Source organism: Carcharodon carcharias, chromosome 2, assembly GCF_017639515.1.
Source record: "Carcharodon carcharias isolate sCarCar2 chromosome 2, sCarCar2.pri, whole genome shotgun sequence".
Lineage (NCBI taxonomy): Eukaryota > Metazoa > Chordata > Chondrichthyes > Lamniformes > Lamnidae > Carcharodon > Carcharodon carcharias.
In genome coordinates this window covers 133,387,022-133,406,180 of record NC_054468.1, presented here as the reverse complement: position 1 = coordinate 133,406,180, position 19,159 = coordinate 133,387,022, and the positions used below count along the sequence as shown (strand labels likewise).

The 19,159-nt window shown below is 40.5% G+C and overlaps 1 protein-coding gene across 1 annotated transcript in view; it reads left to right on the top strand.

The window, feature by feature from the left end:
* Nucleotides 1-1,674: 1,674 nt before the first annotated feature.
* The window catches only part of LOC121290791 (heterogeneous nuclear ribonucleoprotein L-like), a 32,246-nt gene continuing 14,761 nt past the window's right edge, over nt 1,675-19,159 (top strand). The window contains exons 1-5 of the mRNA XM_041211719.1: nt 1,675-2,176; nt 14,971-15,143; nt 16,562-16,799; nt 17,105-17,190; nt 19,048-19,144. Coding sequence (XP_041067653.1) covers nt 2,021-2,176; nt 14,971-15,143; nt 16,562-16,799; nt 17,105-17,190; nt 19,048-19,144 — 750 coding nt within the window. The 5' untranslated portion in view covers nt 1,675-2,020. The remainder of the gene's footprint in view (nt 2,177-14,970; nt 15,144-16,561; nt 16,800-17,104; nt 17,191-19,047; nt 19,145-19,159) is intronic.

Below are 19,159 nucleotides of genomic sequence, written 5' to 3'. Positions count from 1 at the left end.
TGTCTCTTTAAGTCTGAAGCTTGGAGCCTTTTTCTCTGACCCTCACTCTTAACTTCACTTAACAGGACCTTTTCCAGGTTTCTGTCCTTTCTTTGACTAGAAGGTCTTCTTGGGACTTTCTCCTGTTCCACTCCCCTGGATTTGGGATCTTTTCTTTAGCTTGGGACTTGCCATCTGTCCCCTTTGATCCAGTCTCTCCTGGCAGCTACTTTCAAAACCAACTGAACTCAAGCAGCTTTCAAAACAAACTGCTGTTTTTCTTCTTGTGTGTGTCTTTGGGAGGGACTAACCTTTCTGGATCCCTGTTTCTAGACAACAGCACTTTTTTCTAATCATATTTGTTTACCTTAGCTGAAACAGTGGTAAATATCTCATTAGAAATGCAGGTACCTTTTTAAAAGTGAAACTAAAACTCAATTTGACCTTTTCTTAACACACAGGTGCAGAACTACAAATCAAACTTAAACATTAAAGCTAATACTCATTACTAACACTTACAAAAAACAATATAACTTACTTAAACTATCTTTATTTCTTAACACATGAAATATCTTTAAACAATTTAATACAACAAATGGACAAATGTAGAGTAACAGAAAATTAGTGAATAGTACAGTTGCACTGCTCTTTTCATACCAACAAAAATTTCAATTCACCTTAGGCAGGGACATATCTCAAAGTGCTTTCTGCTGAAGAATGCAAAACAGTGCATGCTGGAAGGAGGGGAAAGTTTAAAAATGAAGAATAAGTTGGGAAAAGAAATGCACTATGGAAAAAAATGTTTGAGGGATTTTTATTTCACAGCAGGGTGGGAAGAACTGAATACAGAGGACGGGTCTTTATTAGCTAAATAGTACAGAAGTGAAAAACACTACGAAGCTTGGTGTTACAGCAGTGGTGGAGGCATACAGAAATTTGAAAATTAGGCAAAACATTTAAATCAGCTCTCTAGGACTTGTGTAGTATCCGAGCCAAGAGAAAGGCGGAGATAACACTGATTTCTGGCTTAATGTTTCCAGTCTCCCCGTCCCCGATACTTGAAAAGTGACGATTATAGTTCGACAGAAGGGCGGTTGGAATGGGTAAAAAGCCAGCTTCAGGGCTTTACAGAGCAACTCCCTGAATTGCCAATCAGCAAACCCGGTCCTGATCCATCTCCCCAACAGACAAATCCTGAAATTTCATAGCCCTCTCGCGAGATCACGAGTGAGGCTGTATTTGACAGAGAAATCGTGACAATTCTTCCGACAAATTTGCGAGAGGTAGTATTTGTGGTCAATTTCAGGGGAGGAGTTAAGGCACAACTCTTCATGTAAAGGGCGGTAGACGTCCTGAAATGTCTCCACAAAAAGCTGTAGATGTTAGCCCATTAACAATTTTAGATCCGAGATTAACAGATTTTATTTTTGTTGACCAAGGTATTAAAGGATTTGGAGTCAAAGTGGGTGAAATACAGATTAAATGGGGTAGAAGAGGCTGAATGACCTCCTCCCATTCTATTGGCCCAACGCTGTACCTACTGAGCACCAACGGTAGGGGGCGAAAGAGGGGTGAAGGGGCAGGCTCAGAGCTGGATAACTGATAGCTGCGACCAATGGGGATGCGGAATCACCAGCAGCGTCTTCCCCCTTTGTTCCAGCGCCCAATCCGGACTAGCCGTCGGGAGCACCTGTGGCCAATCAGCGAAAGGCTAGGAGGCGGGTTCGCGCGCCTCGAGCCGAGCCCGACGACTGCATTTTCGGGGTCGTGGACAAAAGAGCGAAGCGGCGAGTTGTTGGGAAAGAGACGTCTTTGCTTAAAACGGTTTCTCTCCCACCGCCCCCCCTCCCCCTGTACGACGGTATCGAATTCTTTTTATTCGGTAAAAGATCTCGGTATCGAACAGTGCTTTGACCAGTCGGGCCCTTATTTTTGTGGAAGCTTCTAGTTTTCTTTCAAGTTACATAACAGCCGCGGCCTCGGTCGAGAGACTCAAGTTTCCTTCCTTACAAGTATTTTTGGAGGGCCGGTGGGGGGAAAAATGTCTTCGGTGGACTATTACGAGTCGACGGACTATCTGGACGAATATTACGAATCCTCCCGACACCCGTCTAAACGGCTCAAGGTCGACGAAAGCGACACCGATTTCGACAGCGAGGAGGACGAGGGACGCGACGTTGGCGGCTCGGATGCCGGGGTAAGCTGGGAGTGGTGGGGGGGATGGGATTGAGGACTGGCGGTTGGGAAGGCGGTGAGTGGGGGAGGGGCGTTTCGAATAATCGGCGTCCGAACGTTATGTAACGTTCCGTGGAACAGGAGGGATTCGAACAAAGGAGATTAACGTTCCAAATTCCACCCCGCGCTGCGGCTCCCGCACTCTTGATCCTTTTTTATATTTAAACACAAACACATTCCACACCACTGAAATTTCATCCCAACTTTAATAATTCATAGACAGTACGCTCATGAGTGTTGTTTTTTTAAAAAAATGTTTACCCCCGGTTCATTCTTTCGTTCTTTCTGCGTCGCCCCCTACTCCTTTTTAATCTGCCTTTCTTTCGCACTGCACCAAATGTGCCAGCGTGACACTTTTTTGGTGCACTGGTGCCAAAGTGCAGCTGCTAACCTGTCTTTCAACGCGGGTGCGAGATGTGGTGGGATGGTGTCTTGAAACTGAAGTTCTAAAGCATGTATATATTTGCATATTACATAAAGCGACGTCAATCTGGCACCATCGTGGGATAGTCTACCGGTTTATTATCGCAAGAAATTGGTTTGGTGTGGCAGACGCTTTTGTGCATGCCTGTCCAACGAGTCGGCCTACCCGTGGATTTCTGCTTATAATGCGGATAAAAATGTTGATGCTATATTTACTGGTTAGATACACGATGAAGACACCAAGGAATGGTGTCTAAAATCAAATTAAAATGTTAAAACGTTTTAAGTCCATCCTGTTTAATTAACTACAGATGGTCAATTTAATTTGAGTTTTTAAATAAATTGCATCCTCAAATAAAGATTCTGTTACAAATCCTGTGTGGGTGTATTTTTGCTGAGAAGTGTAATGTGTTACTGTAAAGCTGCTGACCCTAAAGCTCCTCAGTTTGAAAGGGCCTTGGAAACTGGCTGTTGATGCTCAGTGTGAGTAAAACATGGCTGTTTACTGAGTAAATATGCCAGCCATATTGGGTGTGTGGTTAATATGGAGGGGTGGGTGAACTGGTTTTACAGTTTTTCAGCCGTATGTTCCGAATTGCCATATATGAAACATGTGAAGAAGAAACTTAATTAAAATCGTTCTGGTGTCCTGAAGTAGAACAGGTGTGGTACATCTGAGCAATGGAGATCTGCAACCTCGTGGAATGCAGGCTCACCAACCGTTGGGGGCATTTTTACTTACCTTACAAACCAAGTGTTTGGAAGCGAAGGTAATGAATGTTTGCTGATTTTTTTTTTTCCCTTCCCCTCTTTTGGGGACTTTCTGTCAAATGTTTTTCACATTTCCTTCTGAATGTTTTAAAATGTGAACTGCAGAGCTTTGACAGCTTGAGATTTAAATTCACATGAATTAAACCCCCATATTACAAATAAACGGAAGCAATGCCTTTATAGGTGGCAGCTCCTCGACGAGATTCAATATTTTTTCTGATTCTAAAGGTTTGTCTGAAACTCGGTTTATTGAAACACCTTTTAAACCATAAGCTTTCAGTGATATTGGTGAAGTCGTAATACAAGCAAGGGAATACTGGGTTTTAACAAAACACGTGCATTTCATTAACTTCTGCACTCTTACTAGCTTAACTGCATTTTTGTAAGGCAACAAAAATTAGCCTGCTGTTGATAAATATGTTTAGTTTTTTTGCTTTCTTTGAAGTTCTAATGGACTAATCAAATTGTCAAGGGTAATCTTGAGGGAGAGTTCATGGAGCGTATTAGAGTGTGTTTCTTGGAGCAATATGGTGTGGAACCAAGCAGGGAGCAGGCTATTCTGGATTTGGTTTTGTGTAATGAGATGGGATTAATTAACAATCTCATGGTAAAGGATCCTCCTAGGGAAGAGTGATCATAGCGTGCCAGAATTTCAAGTTCAGTTTGAGAGTGAGAAACTTGAGCCCCACACTAGTTTTCTGGAGTTAAAGGTAACTACATAGGTATGAGGGCAGATTTAGCCCTAGTGGACTGGGCAGGAAGACTACAAGGTAGAACACCTGGTGAACAGTGGCAGATATTTAAGGAGGTATTCAATTCCTCCCAAGTAAAATATATTTTAAAGAGGAAGAAACATGGTAAGGGGGGGGGAGGGGAGGGGTGGGGGGCGGTGGGGTAGCATCCATGGAAAAGCAAGGAAGTTAACAATACAGAAAGTCAAAAACTAAGGCATACCAAATTGCAAAGGTCAGCGGCAGGCTGGAATATTGGGAAACTTTAAAAAAAATCAACAGCGTTACTAGAAAAAAAATAACGAGCAAAGGTAAATTATGAAAGAAAACTTGTTCAAAATGTAAAAACTGATAGCAAAAGATTCTACAAGTATATAAAAGGAAAGAGAGTTGCCAAAGTGAATGTTGCCCCCTTGGAGGATGAGACTGGGGAGTTAATAGTGGGGAACACAGAAATGGCAGAGACGCTTAATCAATATTTTGCCTCAGTTTTCACAGTGGCGGACACTAGTACCACCCTAATAGTAACAGGTAGTGCAGAGGGTATAGAGGAGGAACTTAGAACAATGACCATCACTAGAGAAAAAGTACAGAGCAAACTATTGGGATTAAAGGGTGACAAGTCCCCAGGACCTGATGGCCTACATCCCACGGCCTTAAAGGAAGTGGCAGCAGAGATAGTGGATGCATTCGTTATACTATTCCAAAATTTCCTGGATTCTGGAAAGGTTCCAGTGGATTGGAAAAATGCCCTTATTCAAAAAGGGGGGAGGCAGAAAGTAGGAATCTATAGACCAGTTAGTTTAACGTCTGTTGTTGGGAAATTGTTGGAATCCATTATTAAGGAAGTAGTAATGGGGCATTTGGAAAGTCAAAATGCAATCCATCAGAGTCAGCATGGTTTTATGAAGAGTAAATTGTGTTTGACTAATTTGCTAGAGTTTTTTGAAGATGTGACAAGCAAAGTAGATAATGAGGATCCTGCAGATCTTCCAGAAGGCCTTGATAAGGTGCCACACAAAAGATTAATACACAAGATAAGATCTCTCTGAGTTAGGGGTAATATATTAGCTTGGATAGAGGATTGGCTAACCAACAGAAATCAGAGAGTCAGGATAAATGCATCTCTTTCTGGAAGACAAGCTGTAACTAGTGGAGTGCCATAGGGTTTGGTCCTTGGCCCCCAACTATTTACAGTCTATACTAATGACTTCAATTCAGCGCTCGAAGGTACTATAGCTAAATTTGCGGATGACACCGAAATAGGTGGGAAAGTAAGTAGCAATGAAGAAATAAGAAATTTACAAATGGATATGGACAGGTTAGGTGAATGGGCCAAAATTTGGCAGATGGAGTTTAACGTGGATAAGTGTGAGGTTATTCATTTTGGTCAGAAGAATAAAAAGGCGACGCATTATTTAAATGGAGAGAAACTTCAGAATGCTTCAGTGCAGGGGGATCTGGGTGTCCTCGTGCATGAATCGCTGAAAGCTAGTATGCAGGTACAGCAGGTAATAAGGAAGGCAAATGGAATTTTGGCATTTATTGCTAAAGGAATAGAGTATAGAAATAGGGAAGTGTTGTTGCAACTGTACAAGGCATTGGTGAGACCACACCTGGAGTACTGTGCATGGTTTTGGTCCCCTTACTTAAGGATGTAGTTGCATTGAAGGTGGTTCAGAGGAGGTTCACTAGATTGATTCCAGAGATGCGGGGCTTGTCTTATGAGGAGAGATTGAGCAGTTTAGGCCTATGCTCACCTGAGTTTAGAACGATGAGAGGAGATCTAATTGAGGTATATGAGATGCTAAAGGGGATCGACAAAGTAGACGTGGAGTGGATGTTTCCCCTTGTGGGGCATTCTAGAACGAGAGGCCATGGTTTAAGGCAAAGGGGTGGTAGATTTAAATCAGAGATGAGGAGGGATTACTTTTCTCAAAGGGTCGTGAATTTGTGGAATTCGCTACCTCAGTGCTGTGGATGCCGGGACGCTGAATAAATTTGAGGAACTAGACAGATTTTTAATTAGTAATGGGTTGAAAGGTTATGGGGTGAGGGCGGGGAATTGGAGTTGAGGCTGAAATGAGATCAGCCGTGATCGTAATGAATGGCGGGGCAGGCTTGAATGGCTGAATTGCCTACAGTTCTTATGAAGTTCTATCCAGGTTACTGCTTTGATAATTGGGGACTTATCAGTACAAATACTGACTAAGCTGTCAGCACTGCAGAAGAAAATTATTTGTTAGCTGGTGCCTAGTTTGATTTTAGAAAACAGTTTGGGACTTTAAATACTATGGAAGTAATTGAAGGTAAAGACAAAAAGCGTTCCACTACTGGCTTTTTTTAAACCCAAAAAAGGCTTGTCTGGTGTGAATTGTAACAGGAAATGGAATGTATAAAAAGGTTACTTTTGTATGAGTTGGAAACAGAAGTCCTGAGTATGTGTTGAACATTTTACATTCCCCAGTGAGTGTTTTCATTTCTTTCCTGGAGGCACACACCCTGAAAGGCAGACTATTCTGGAAAGGATTGGTTGATTCTTCACATTTCTAAGGCCAAATGCAGTAACTAGTCAGTCGCTCTGGTCAGTGGGTGATCATGTTATTCAAAGTAGAATTTATGTTCCTTGTTATGACATGCTTTTTTCCTGATAACCATTCCAGATAAAATCAAAATACTGTGGATGCTAGAAATTTGAAATAAAAAAGTGCTGAAAAAACAGAGCAGGTCTGGCAGGATCTGTGGAAAGAGAAAGCTTCTAGTTCGTATGGCTCTTCAGAACATTCAGAACTTGGTTTCATATTGTTGCCACACATTATGGTGATATGATCTGATAATTAGGCACTAATCTTTTAAAAACAGACTTCCAAACTGCACAATCAGTTGTGACCAAATACTTGATGCTGACTTACGTTGTTGCAGACACAATAGAGGCTAATGTGTGAATATATATCTAAGTGAATTCCTCATGGCCTTGCTCACAAATATATTTGCCTAACAACTCCATGAGATACTAAGTTCCTCTCTGGGTGAAGATTTTTTTTTGATATCTTAGTAACTATCATATTTATCTCCCGATTTTAAGGCTCTTTTCAAAAGAGCCCCTAGCCTGTTTCATCTTTCTTTATGGTTAGTTGATCTCTTCCTTATTTCATTTTCAGCTTTTGAAGCCACACTTTTTTCCCCAGTTTATGTATTCTGACGTTATTATATTTCACTGTGCTATATTGTGAGACTTTGGTTTCTGTGGCTTGTAAGCAATTTGTATCCCAGATCTTTGGTGTAAAGCAGCTCTGAAGTATTGTAAGATATGATCAGCTTTTTAGGTGGGGGGGGCGGGGAAGTAACATTCCATTGAAGCGCTCCTTTGAAGCCTAGTGCTCTTGGGAAATGGTTGACGTTTCAATTTTCTTTCCATTTATAAGTGAGAAATTATGCAGCTAACGCATTATTCTTGTTCGGTAGTGAATAATTTAGAGGTAGTAAATCACCATATGTTAACTTAAGTAATATAATACTTTGAAAAATCAGTGTTACAATGTACTTTTTTTTTTTGCAGCTTCAGTTGAATGCAACTATTTTGTGACCATTATTATTTTCCCCAACCAGCTGCACTTTCTACACGAACAAGATTAGTTATTTCTTATCAGTTAAATCTGCTGCCTTCTCTTCCCCCTTAAGTTGAATATTTATTTTTCAACATGGATACCAAGTAATTAAAGCACTTTTTTGGGACATAGCAGAGGCCTTAAGTCGCTGGAGCCTACCATTCAATTAGATCATTTTCCTGTCTTTGCGTCTTATCCCCATGACTCCCCTGCCCAACAAAAATCTCTTGATTTCAATCTGCCTTGTGCCTTAATTGGTTAAATAAGACTTAATATTGAGTTTTAGAGCCATGTCAATCTTGGGTGGGTGTTTTTTGGTCTTTGCAACATGGTTTATAACATTTTTTTCCTACACAATCTCAAATATGTCACCCATGGCTTGCTGGTAACATTCTTGCTTCTGGCAGCATTTTTGCTTTTTACTCAAATGGTTGTGGCTTCAAGCCCCACTCCAGAGACTTGAGCACTTCATCTTGTTTGGCACTCCAGTGCAGTACCAAGGAGTGTTACACTAATGTCGTTGAAATGTTAAAATGTTAAACCAAGACCTTTTCTGTCCCTGAAGTGGATGTAAAAGATTGGATAACACTCTTGAAGAAGGGCAGGTGTCCTGATCAGTATTTATCTCGTAAGCAACATTAGCAAAACAAATTATCTGGTCATGTTGCTGTTTGTGGGACCTTGCTGTGTAAATTGCATAACAGATTTCCTACATTACAATAATTTACTTTGGCTGTAAAGCACGTTGAAATATCTTATGGTCATGAAAGGTGCTCTGTAAATGCAAGTTCTTTCCTCTATATTGGGAATAGTATTTTACAAATGTACATAATTCCCACTGTTGTGTCATTATGGAGTATACCCTATTAGATTTGTATTGTTACAGCAAAGTAAAAGCTGTGGAAGAGAAGTGGATGTTTTTCTGATGGCTGTGTGGAGCCAGAACAGGCAGCTTCAAGTTTTGATCAGTCATTGTGCGATTATGCAATTCTGAAGGTTTCCTAAGAATTTTTACTTTGCTGTTGATGTGGGTGCAATTTGCATAGAGCAGAAATTCTGTAATGATTGTTATACATCCCTAAGCTGCTCTGTTCACAGTACTTATTGAATCAGTGCAGAAAGAGGCCATTTGGCCTTGTGTGCCTGTGCCAGCCATTTGGAAAGGCTATCAATTAGTCTCATTACCCTGTTCTTTTCCTATAACCCTACAAAATTTTTCCTTTTCGAGTACATAATGCAAAGTTAGTTTTGAATCTGCTTCCAGAGGCAGTGAATTCCTGTTCATAACTTGCTGCTTTTATATTAAAACATTTCTCCCCTCCAATTCTTTTGTGAATTATCTTGAGTCTTAAGTGTTTGGTTTCTCCATGGCTCATATTCCTTCAATTTTGTAATTTTAGCATCAAGACTGGCTAATTCCTTCTATGGACTGGTTTTGTGACTTGGCAAAATTCAGGAGTTGCACAAATCTGAGATTGCCATTAATTTTCAAAGGCCTGGACCTTGCCGTAGCAGTGAATGCTGAGAGGTTTGTTGCTATTGAGGGCAGCAACAGCACAGCAACTTCTGGAGTGTCCGCTTGCACTCAAACCTGTGGAGCCCATGGTGATGATTCTGCCAGGACCTGTCATGCAGGAACTTGGTTGATTGCTAAGCAATTACACTAGTTTTTACACAGCTTTGTTTGACTGTGAATACATCCCTATTCCTGGCTTCTCTTCCTCCTCCCTGCTCCCTTATTCCCCCAACCAGCATCACCACAAATGTCGGAAACTGCCCTTTGTGCAGGGGAAAGTCCTGAAGGTGGTGGAGAGGAGCCATGGATGGTGAGGATTAAAAGTAATTACAATTAAATTAAAAGTACATCCAATTTTTTTAAAAATGAAAAAAATTAAAAACCACATGTTATGGAGTTGAAGACAGGCCTCTCCATTCAGATTGTTGTTGGATCCCACATTGTAGCCATCTAGTCTGGGTGCTTTGATGTATTGTAGTTTTGAGATGTTAATTGGATAAACGTAAGGAAGTTAAAAGGTAAAGTGTAAATTTGCATTTGTCGAATAAAGCATTTGAGTGGGAGTAAAATCTTCACTTAGCCGGGAGATGCCAAATGATGTGTTTATATCATTATTAAAATTAGTGGGATGCATATGTTAGATGTGACGTTAAAAACTTGGTAAATTTGCATTCCAAGGGGAAGCTTGGTATAAACAGAAAGGAGTTTGTGTATAAGTCAGAGGCATTTATGATCTATCCAGCTGTGTCTGCAAAGGAAACAAATTGAAAGGAACCTCATTTGGAATGCGTATGGTCAAATGTGCTTTGCCTGGTGGCTGTTTAAAATCTGAGTTACTGTTGCCTTGGTGAAGATTTACCTGGTAGTGATTAATTTGGAGATTTGTTTAAAAGTTATTATGGTAGTAATTTGTAGACATGATTGTGTTTAATTAAATTAATAAATGTTTAACTTAGTTTTATATTTAAAAAAACCTTTCGCAGTTCGGTGGTCTTATTCATGAATTCAGAGCTGCACCTCAAACATACCAATTGAAAATATAGGATATGACAGTTGTTCAAGTTTCCTTCTGGAATTTAAACAACTCTGGCTTTACCAACTCCTGTGTCATAACATTCCCAGATGTTTGTAAGGAGGACTTGCAGGGTTGACAGGACTGAGCCTGCCGTTGTCATTTCTGGTGCTTAGGTCGATGCTGGTTGGTCCATCTGATTTAATTCCTTTTTTATTTAGACTTTGTAGTAGTTTGATGCAACTGAGTGGTTTGCTAGGTCGTTTCAGAGGGCAGTTAAGAGGCAACCACATTGCTGTGAGCCTGGGGTCACATGTAGGCCAGACCAGGTAAGGATGGCATATTTCCTTTCCTAAAGGCCGAAATGAGATCAGCCATTATTGTATTGAATGGCGGGGCAGGCTCGGGGCTGAATTGCCTACTCCTTGTTCTTAGTGAGCCAGATGGGTTTTTACAACAATCAACAATGGTTTCATGGTTATCAAGGCCATCAGACTTTTAATTCCAGATTTTTATTTTTCTGCCATGGTGGTATTTGACCCTGGGTCTCTGGGTTACTACTCCAGCGACAATACCACTGCGCCTTTGCCAGTGGTGTACACTGCTGCTACTGTGCATTAGTGGTGGAGAGTGTGAATGTTTGTGGATGGGGTGCCACCAAGCAGGCTGCTTTGTCCTGGATTGTGTCAAGCTTCTTGTTTTGGAGCTGCACTCATCCAGGCAAGTGGAGAGTATTCCATCACACTCCTGACTTGTGCCTTGTAGATGGTGGATAGGCTTTGGGGAGTCAGAAGTTACTTGTCACAAAATTCCTAGCCTCTGACATGCTCTTGTAGCCGCAGTATTCATATGGTTGGTTCAGTTTAGTCTCTGGTTAATTTTGGTGGGAAGAACATGGAAAGACAATATGAAAGGCTGCGTTTGCTGCCAAATGTGTGGGTGCGCAGTTATATGCTGATGTTAGGCCCGTGTTAATGCCTACCATCTTTATAGGGGAAAATGTGTATTAAGACGTGTGTGGCTGCCATCTTTATACGGGGAAATGTGTGATATGAACCCAACTCGTTTACTTTCAAGAGCTATGAACCAAGCATCAAAATCAAGTGACTGCCTGTATTTTTCAAAAATCATATTTGGTTCTGCTGCATCAGTAATTCATTGATCCTTGCTCAATAATGATTCTGGGTTGTCCCTGTCACTCCTCATAAAATACTGTAACACTTTCTCCAAGTGTCAATAAAATGTTTGAGAGATAGATCTTCTGAGCAACCTGCTGACTTAAATGATGTGTGGAATCCACAAACTAAGAGCATTTTGCAACAAGAGTTAGAAAGCAAAATAAGTTGGCAGTGTGCCTGGTAAACATGGGTGTGTGCCTTTGGATTTCCGCACAAATGCTTGGACCAGTACAGATTGGTATCAGCGGCCATCTTGCATGGCCATATTATGTTGGCAGGAGACAGTGGCTTTTTTAAAAAATGAGTACAATTCTGAAGAGGATACAGGAGCAGAAGGACCTGGGTGTATTGGTGCATAAGTCATTGAAGGTGGCAGGACAGGTTGGAAGAGCAGCTAATAAAGCATACAATATCCTAGATTTTATTAATGAGGGCATAGATTACAAGAGCAAGGAGGTTATGTTGAACTTGTACAAGACACTAGTTCAGCCTTAGCTGGAATATTGCATCCAATCCTGGGTGCTGCACTTTAGGAGGGACATGAAGGCATTAGAGAGTGAGTGCAGAAAAGATAGATTGGAGAAGTTAGGACTTTTTTGATTGGAGAAAAGAAGGCTGAGAGGAGATTTGATGGAGTTGTTCAAAATCACGCAGAGTCCAAACAGAGTAGATGGACCAAAGCCTTTACCACTCGTGAAAGAATCAATTACGAGGGGGCTCAGATTTAAAGTAATTGGCAAAAGAAGCAAAGGCAACATTAGAAAAATGTGCAAGGTTACAGGGAGAAGGCAGGACAATCGGACTAAGGAAATTTCTCATTCAGAGAGCTGAATGGCCTCCTGCGCTGTAATGATTCTTTGAATTAATTAATCATCCTAATGGCCTGACCTTTGAGTGAAGTAGTCAACTTCATTCATTTGTATTGTAACCTATGATTTTATGCAAATTGTCCATTCCATTACTTTTGACCTCCTCCCTAATTAGGAGACTTTTTTTTTCTGTCTGCCAAGTTTAAAATTCAAATCCAGGCACTCAGCCATCCATCAACCATTTACTTCCTGATCCCCACCTCCCTCATGCCTTGTCGTTCCTGAAAGATTTTTTCTCCTCAGTTATCATTTTTATTATGCACTCAATGGAAGTGATTTCCTGCGTCCTTAGATTTATGACCTGTCTGCAGATTTAAATAATTTGTGCTGTCTCCATTATCACTGATTCTAAATTTTCAGTGACCTGTTAGCAAAATTGTTTATATCTTCAAATTCTTGCAATTTTTCTTTCAGTTTACTTATGTACCCTTAGGTTGAGACTGTTCTGCTACTTTGTTTTGAGTTTGTGTTGGTGCTTGCTTAAGAACCAGAGATTCAAGGTTTATATATTTGCTCTGTTTTGGGGCATACTTACTGAGAAAGGTATTATTATGGGACACGAAAAACAGACTGTGACAGGAAGGGATAGAGAGTACAAATCTAACAGTAGATCAACAGATGAGACTCTAGAGGTTATAAAAAGAATCAAAGGGTAAAACTAAAGGCTCTGTATCAAAATGCATGAAGCATTCAAAACTAAACAGATGGAACTGAGAGCACATAGAAATAAATAAGTATGATTTGATAGCCATTACAGAAACATAGCTGCAGGAGGACATTGATTGGGACCTGAATATTAAAGAGCATAGCATGTTTAGGAAGGACAGGAAGCTAGGAAAAGGTGGAGGGGTGACTCTGTTAATACCACTATTTATTAGCACAATAGAGAGGGATGACCTAAGTTCAGGAAGAGTAGAGATGAGAAATGGTAAAGGCAGGAAGTCACTTACGGGAGCTGTGTACAGGCCCCCTAATAGTAACCACATGGTAGGATGGAGGATCAAGGAGGAAACAATGGGAGCTTGTCAGAAAGGCACAGCGATAATCATGGGAGACTTTAATCTATGTATAGACTGAAAAAGTCAGATGGGCAAAAATAGCCTAGATGAGTTTATAGAACGTTTTTTGAATAGTTTCTTAGAACAACATGTTTTGGAGCCAACCAGAGAGCACGCTTTACTAGATCTGGAATTGTGCAAAGAGACAGGATTAATTAATGACCTCATGGTGAAGGCGCCCCTAAGTAACAGCAACCTTAATATGATTGAATTTTACATTCAGTTTGAGGGAGAGAGGAGTGGGTCTGAGGCTATGTTTTTAACCTTTAAATAAGGGCAATTAAGAGGGCATGAAATCAGAGCTGGCTAAAATGAATTGGCAAATTAGTTTAAGGGATCGGTCAATAGAGATGCAGAGGCAAACATTTAAGGGGATATTTAAGAATACATAGAATAGATACATTCCAAAGAGTAAGAAACGTCCAAGGGATGAGGACATCATTTGTGGTTAACTGGAAAGATTAAAGATAGTATCAAACTTAAAGAAAAAGTATATAATTGTGCAAAGATAGGTAGACGGCCAGAATATAAGGATAAGATTAATAAGGAGGGAAAAGAGTATGAGATAAAGCTAGCCAGAAATATAAAAACAGTTTCTATAAATATTTTAAAAAGAAATTAGTTAATGAAGTGAGCGTTGGCCCTAAGAACGTGAGTCTGGAGGATTGATAATGGGGGGGGATAAAGGAAATGGCAGATGAATTTAAAAGGTATTTTGCATCAGTCCTCACTATAGAGGATTCAAGTAACATCCCTGAAGCAGCTATAAATCAGGAAATGGAAGGGAGGGAGGAACTCTCAAAAATTACAATCACCAGAGAAGTGGTGCTGAGTAAATTGTTAGAGCTGCAGGCTGAGAATTGCCTGGACTTTATCCTTGGGTCTTAAAAGAAGTGGCTAGTGAGATAGTTGATGCATTGGTTTTAATTTTCCAGAACTCCCTAGATTTGGGGAAGGTCCCATTAGATTGGAAAGCAGCAAATGTAACTTCACTAGTCAAACAGGTAGACAGAGAAAGTAGGAAACTACCGGACACAGGTCCCATAAACAAAAATGTGATCGTGATCAGAATCTGTTGTACTGATGTTCGAGGGATAAATATTGACCATGGCAATGGAGAGTTCCCCTGCTCTTTGAAATATTGCTGTGGGACTTGTTACATCCACCTGAAGGTCAGCAGGCCTGGGTTTAATTTTTTTATCTGAAAGGTGTCTCTCCTGCCCCATCCCCAACACCAACCACTACTCCCTCAGTACAGTACTGCATTAGTGTCAGTCTAGATTTAAGTGCTCATGTCTCTGAATTGGGACTTTAATCCATGCCCTTCTGATTCATGAAGTGTGAGTGCTGCATACTGAGCCACAACTGTTGTCAGTTAACAACAGCTGAAGCACCTACATTTGGCTGCTGGAGACTTTTTGAAGTTGATTTTTACAGCTTAGTGTTCCCAATTAGACATCGGAGAAATAGCACTAGTGAGGCTTCATAGACTTGATTTAAACAATAGCCCACAATCAAATATGGGGCTAAAATGGGAGCATAGTTTTTGAAGATAATTCATTTACAGCAATAAAACCATTTCAATTTTAGGATCGTGATAGAGATCGGGACCGAGATAGAGACAGAGACAGAGACCGAGATCGTGATCGACCAAGAAGTCAATACAAGACTGCCCCATCACCTGTGGTTCATGTCCGTGCTCTATGTGATTCCGTCATTGAAGCTGATCTGGTGAAAGGTGTTGACCGATTTGGACTCATAAGGTAAATGAATCGCTTGTATGGCTCAGAGTACTTAGAATTCCCAGTGGCCTTTATGTACCTCTCTTTCAGTTTCCAAAACGAACAATGCTTTTGAAAGGAACCAGCGGGGTGGGGTTTGTTGGAATGCTCTTTCAATGTAAATGCTCCTCTCTCTCAGCTTGGGTTTTATTTGTTGGCCTGCTCTGCTTTCTATACATTGCTATAGTCTGCTGAATATGTTCTTTCTCTTAATGGGAATTAAACTACTAGAATGTTGAGCATGTAATCTTGTGACCTGGCCTCTTTCCTGATCTGGAATGCTGATCTCTAATCTGTCTCTGGTTAGATTAAGGCTGGATTTAGATAACAATCCAGGTTATTGTTAGTTTATTTAATTTTTTTTCCCTCGTGCGGTTATCCTTGCAGCATTGAAGTCACGGATCCTTAGAATGGTAGTTGCTGCATAAGTTGGCAAACTGTTTTTTGCGGTACTTGTACTCCACATTTACACATTAAGTTCCCAGAGGTATTCTTGTTTTTATTGACACCTTTTTTTAGTTTTGATGTCCAAGTAATTTTGTATAGATTAGCACTGGGGTTAAATGTTGACTTGTGTCTTAAAGATTACATCAACTTAAAATCAGGTTGTAGTATCATCAAATGGCCATGTCCATTTTGTCTGTGTCAGCTTTCTGTTGGAGAAACTCGGGTAACCCCACTCCCTTTTTCCTGTAGTCCTGCAAATGTTCCATTTTGTAATTATCCAATTCTCCTTTGAAAGCCATAATTTAATTTGCCTCCACTGCACTCTCGGGCAGCACATTCCAGATCTTAACCACTTGCTCCCTTTTTTTAAAATAGGTTTTTCCTCATGTTGCCTCTCTTTTGCCATTCACCTTAAATCAGTGTCTTTTGGTTCGTGACCCTTCTGTCAATAGGAACAGTTTCTCCTTATTTACTCTTTGAAAACCTCTATCAAATCTGTTCTCAAGGTTCTCGTCAAGTTGCACAGCTCCATTCCAGACTATTTTAAGATTATTATAGAATCTAATATTACAAACGTTTTTACGTATAGAAATTTAAAAGGAAACCTAGTTATTTGCTGTTGCATTTAATTGGGCAAATTCTGCCATGATATCACTTAAATCTGATGACCACAAATATTTATGGAATATTTAATGAAACTCCTTATGGTCAGTATGCAGTTTGTCTTGGGGTGGGACAGGGGTAGTAATGGGGAGCTAATCACTGGATTAGCCTGCCACCCTGGGCTAGATGCTAATGTTGACTTGTGCTGATTTACATCCTGCTCTAGGAGATACTTGGGGTGATCGAAGAGGTGTCTTGTATCTCATAGGCTTCTTGGGTTGTGGAGGTGTTTTTAGTCCAAAGGAAAAGTTAAAAGCAATGCTTCATAGCTGATGGACTTCTCATTACAGCTATGTGATGATGTTGCCCAACAAACGACAAGCTTTGGTGGAGTTTCAAGATTTGCGAAGTGCCCAGAAGTGTGTTGCTTACTCTAAAAGGCGGATTGTCAATATTGCCGGACACCCCGCATTCTTCAATTTCTCTACCAGTCAAAGGATTACTCGCCCTGGGGGCCCTGAAGACCCAAAGCATGTCAACAATGTTTTGTTCTTATCCATTCAGAATCCTCTTTATCCAATCACAACGGTAGGTTTGCCTTCTATTGAAAGTGTTGAAGCTAACTTCACAAAATTGTTTTTAATTCATTGCAACTTGTAGCATGGTGTACTGACTATTGGTAACTTAACCTAACTTACTGAAGTATCTTGTATTTGAAGCACGTCTGCCTTAATTCTTCATGTTCAAGAGAAAAATAAATGAATTGCAGTCTGGACCAAATTCAAACTCTGATAGACAAGGCAGCACTTTAAACCAGTTACATCTTAATCCTATTTGCTCTTTTTTTTGTGTGTGGAAAATTCTGCCAAACCAATCTCTGTCTTATCTTTCAGGATGTTCTGTACACTGTCTGCAACGCGTGTGGTCCAGTCCTGCGTATTGTAATATTCAAGAAGAATGGAATACAGGCTCTGGTTGAATATCTTTTTGCAGCAGGAGAAATGCATTATCCCAAGTGCAACTCTGGTTGACTTTCAGTTCCTGTTGATGATCAAGTTATGGGGCACAGATGTAATTTATTTTGCTGGGGGATTGGTTTTGGATTCTTCCACTTGTAGTGCGCCCCCCCCAGTGGCTGCTTCAGCGCACCATTTATTTTCAGAGCCTGTATTAATCATCAGCCCCAACCTTGTGACCACAAATGCATTAATGGTGGGATTAGTGTGAGTAATGCAGTTGATATGGTGTATGTAGACTTCCAAAAAACAGTTTGATAAAGTGCCACATAACAACTTGTCAACAAATTTGAAGTCCATGGAATAAAATGGGCAATGGTAGCATGGGTAAGAAGTTGGGTGAGTGATAGGAAAGAGTAGGGGAGAATGGTGTTTTTTTTTTGGGGAAGGTATATAGTGGGGTTCCCCAGGAGTAGTAGGACTGCTGCTTTTCATGACTTATATTAATGACCTAGGTTTGAATATGCAGGGCACAATTTCAAAATTTACAGGTGCCACAGACTGAGGAAGATAGTGATAGACTTTAGGAGGAAATGGACTGGTGGTGTGAGTGGACATGTGCCAGATGAAATTTAATGTGAAGCGATACATTTTGTAGGAAGAATGAGGAGAGGCAATATAAAGGATACCATTCTCAAGGGGTTGCAAAAGTTAAGAGACCTGAGGGTATAAATGCACAATTCATTGAAGGTGGCAGTGCAGGTTGAGAAAGTGTTAATAAGGCATGGGAGGTGCTCAAAATCATGAGGGGTCTGGACAGAGTAGCTGGTGAGAAATTGTTTCAATTGACAGAAGGATTCAAAACTAGACTGCACAGATTTTAAAGTGACAAAAGAAGCAAAAATAAGATGAGGGAAATCCCTTTTATGCAATGAATGGTTAAGATCTGAAATATACTGCCTGTGAGTATGGAGGAGGCAGATTCAATCATGGCTTTTAAAAAGGAATTGGATAATTACTTGAGACAGAGGAGTAGCACTAAGTAAATTGGCCTTCCAGAGAGCTGACACAGACACAACAGGGTGAATGACCTCTGCGTGCTTTTAACCATTCTATAATTCTAGTACAGAAATCTTAATTCTATCCAGAAAGTATTCAATTCGGCCTCATGTCAGTACTGAGAGGGGGGGCTGCACTGTTGGATGAGATATTTAACGGAGGCCCTGCCTTCCCCCCTCAAGTGGATGTAAAAGTCCCCCTGACACTATTCAATGAAGAGAAGGGAGCCCAGAAATCTATCCTTCTACCAATGCCACTAAAGCAGTTTACCTGGTCAGTTGTTTGTGGGATCTTGCTGTATCCTACGTTACAATGTGACAACATTTCAAAGGTACTTAATGGGCTGTAAGGTTCATTGGGATGTTCTGAGGTTTTGAAAAGTGCCTATTAGACCACAGCATGAGTAGGCAATGCAGCTCTTTGAGCCTGCTCCATTCAGAGAGATCATGACTGATCATCTGCCTTCCTGCTCTATCCCCATATCCCTTCATTCCTTTAGCGTCCAAAAATCTATTGATCTCTGCCTTGAATGTACTCGTTGACTAAACATCCACAGTGCACTGGGGTAGAGAATTCCAACTATTGTGAATTTCTTCTTTTCAGTCCTGAATTGTCACTCCTTTATCCTAAAGTCCAAGTATTTTATTCAGGGAGCAAGGAAAATTTTGAGTGAGGGGCTAGGGGCGAATATGCAAGATAGAAGGGGATGAGAGAGAGCATGTATCCTTATTAACAGGACAGAAATGGGTTTGGGCATGACTGTTGTTTAATTATTAACATTAACTTACTTAAATTTCTGTTGACTCCTTAACATTGTGCACATTTGATTCAGTCCAAAGTGCCCAAAAGGCTAAGGCTTCTCTGAATGGTGCAGACATTTATTCTGGTTGCTGCACACTAAAAATAGAGTACGCAAAGGTAATCTGTTAAAGC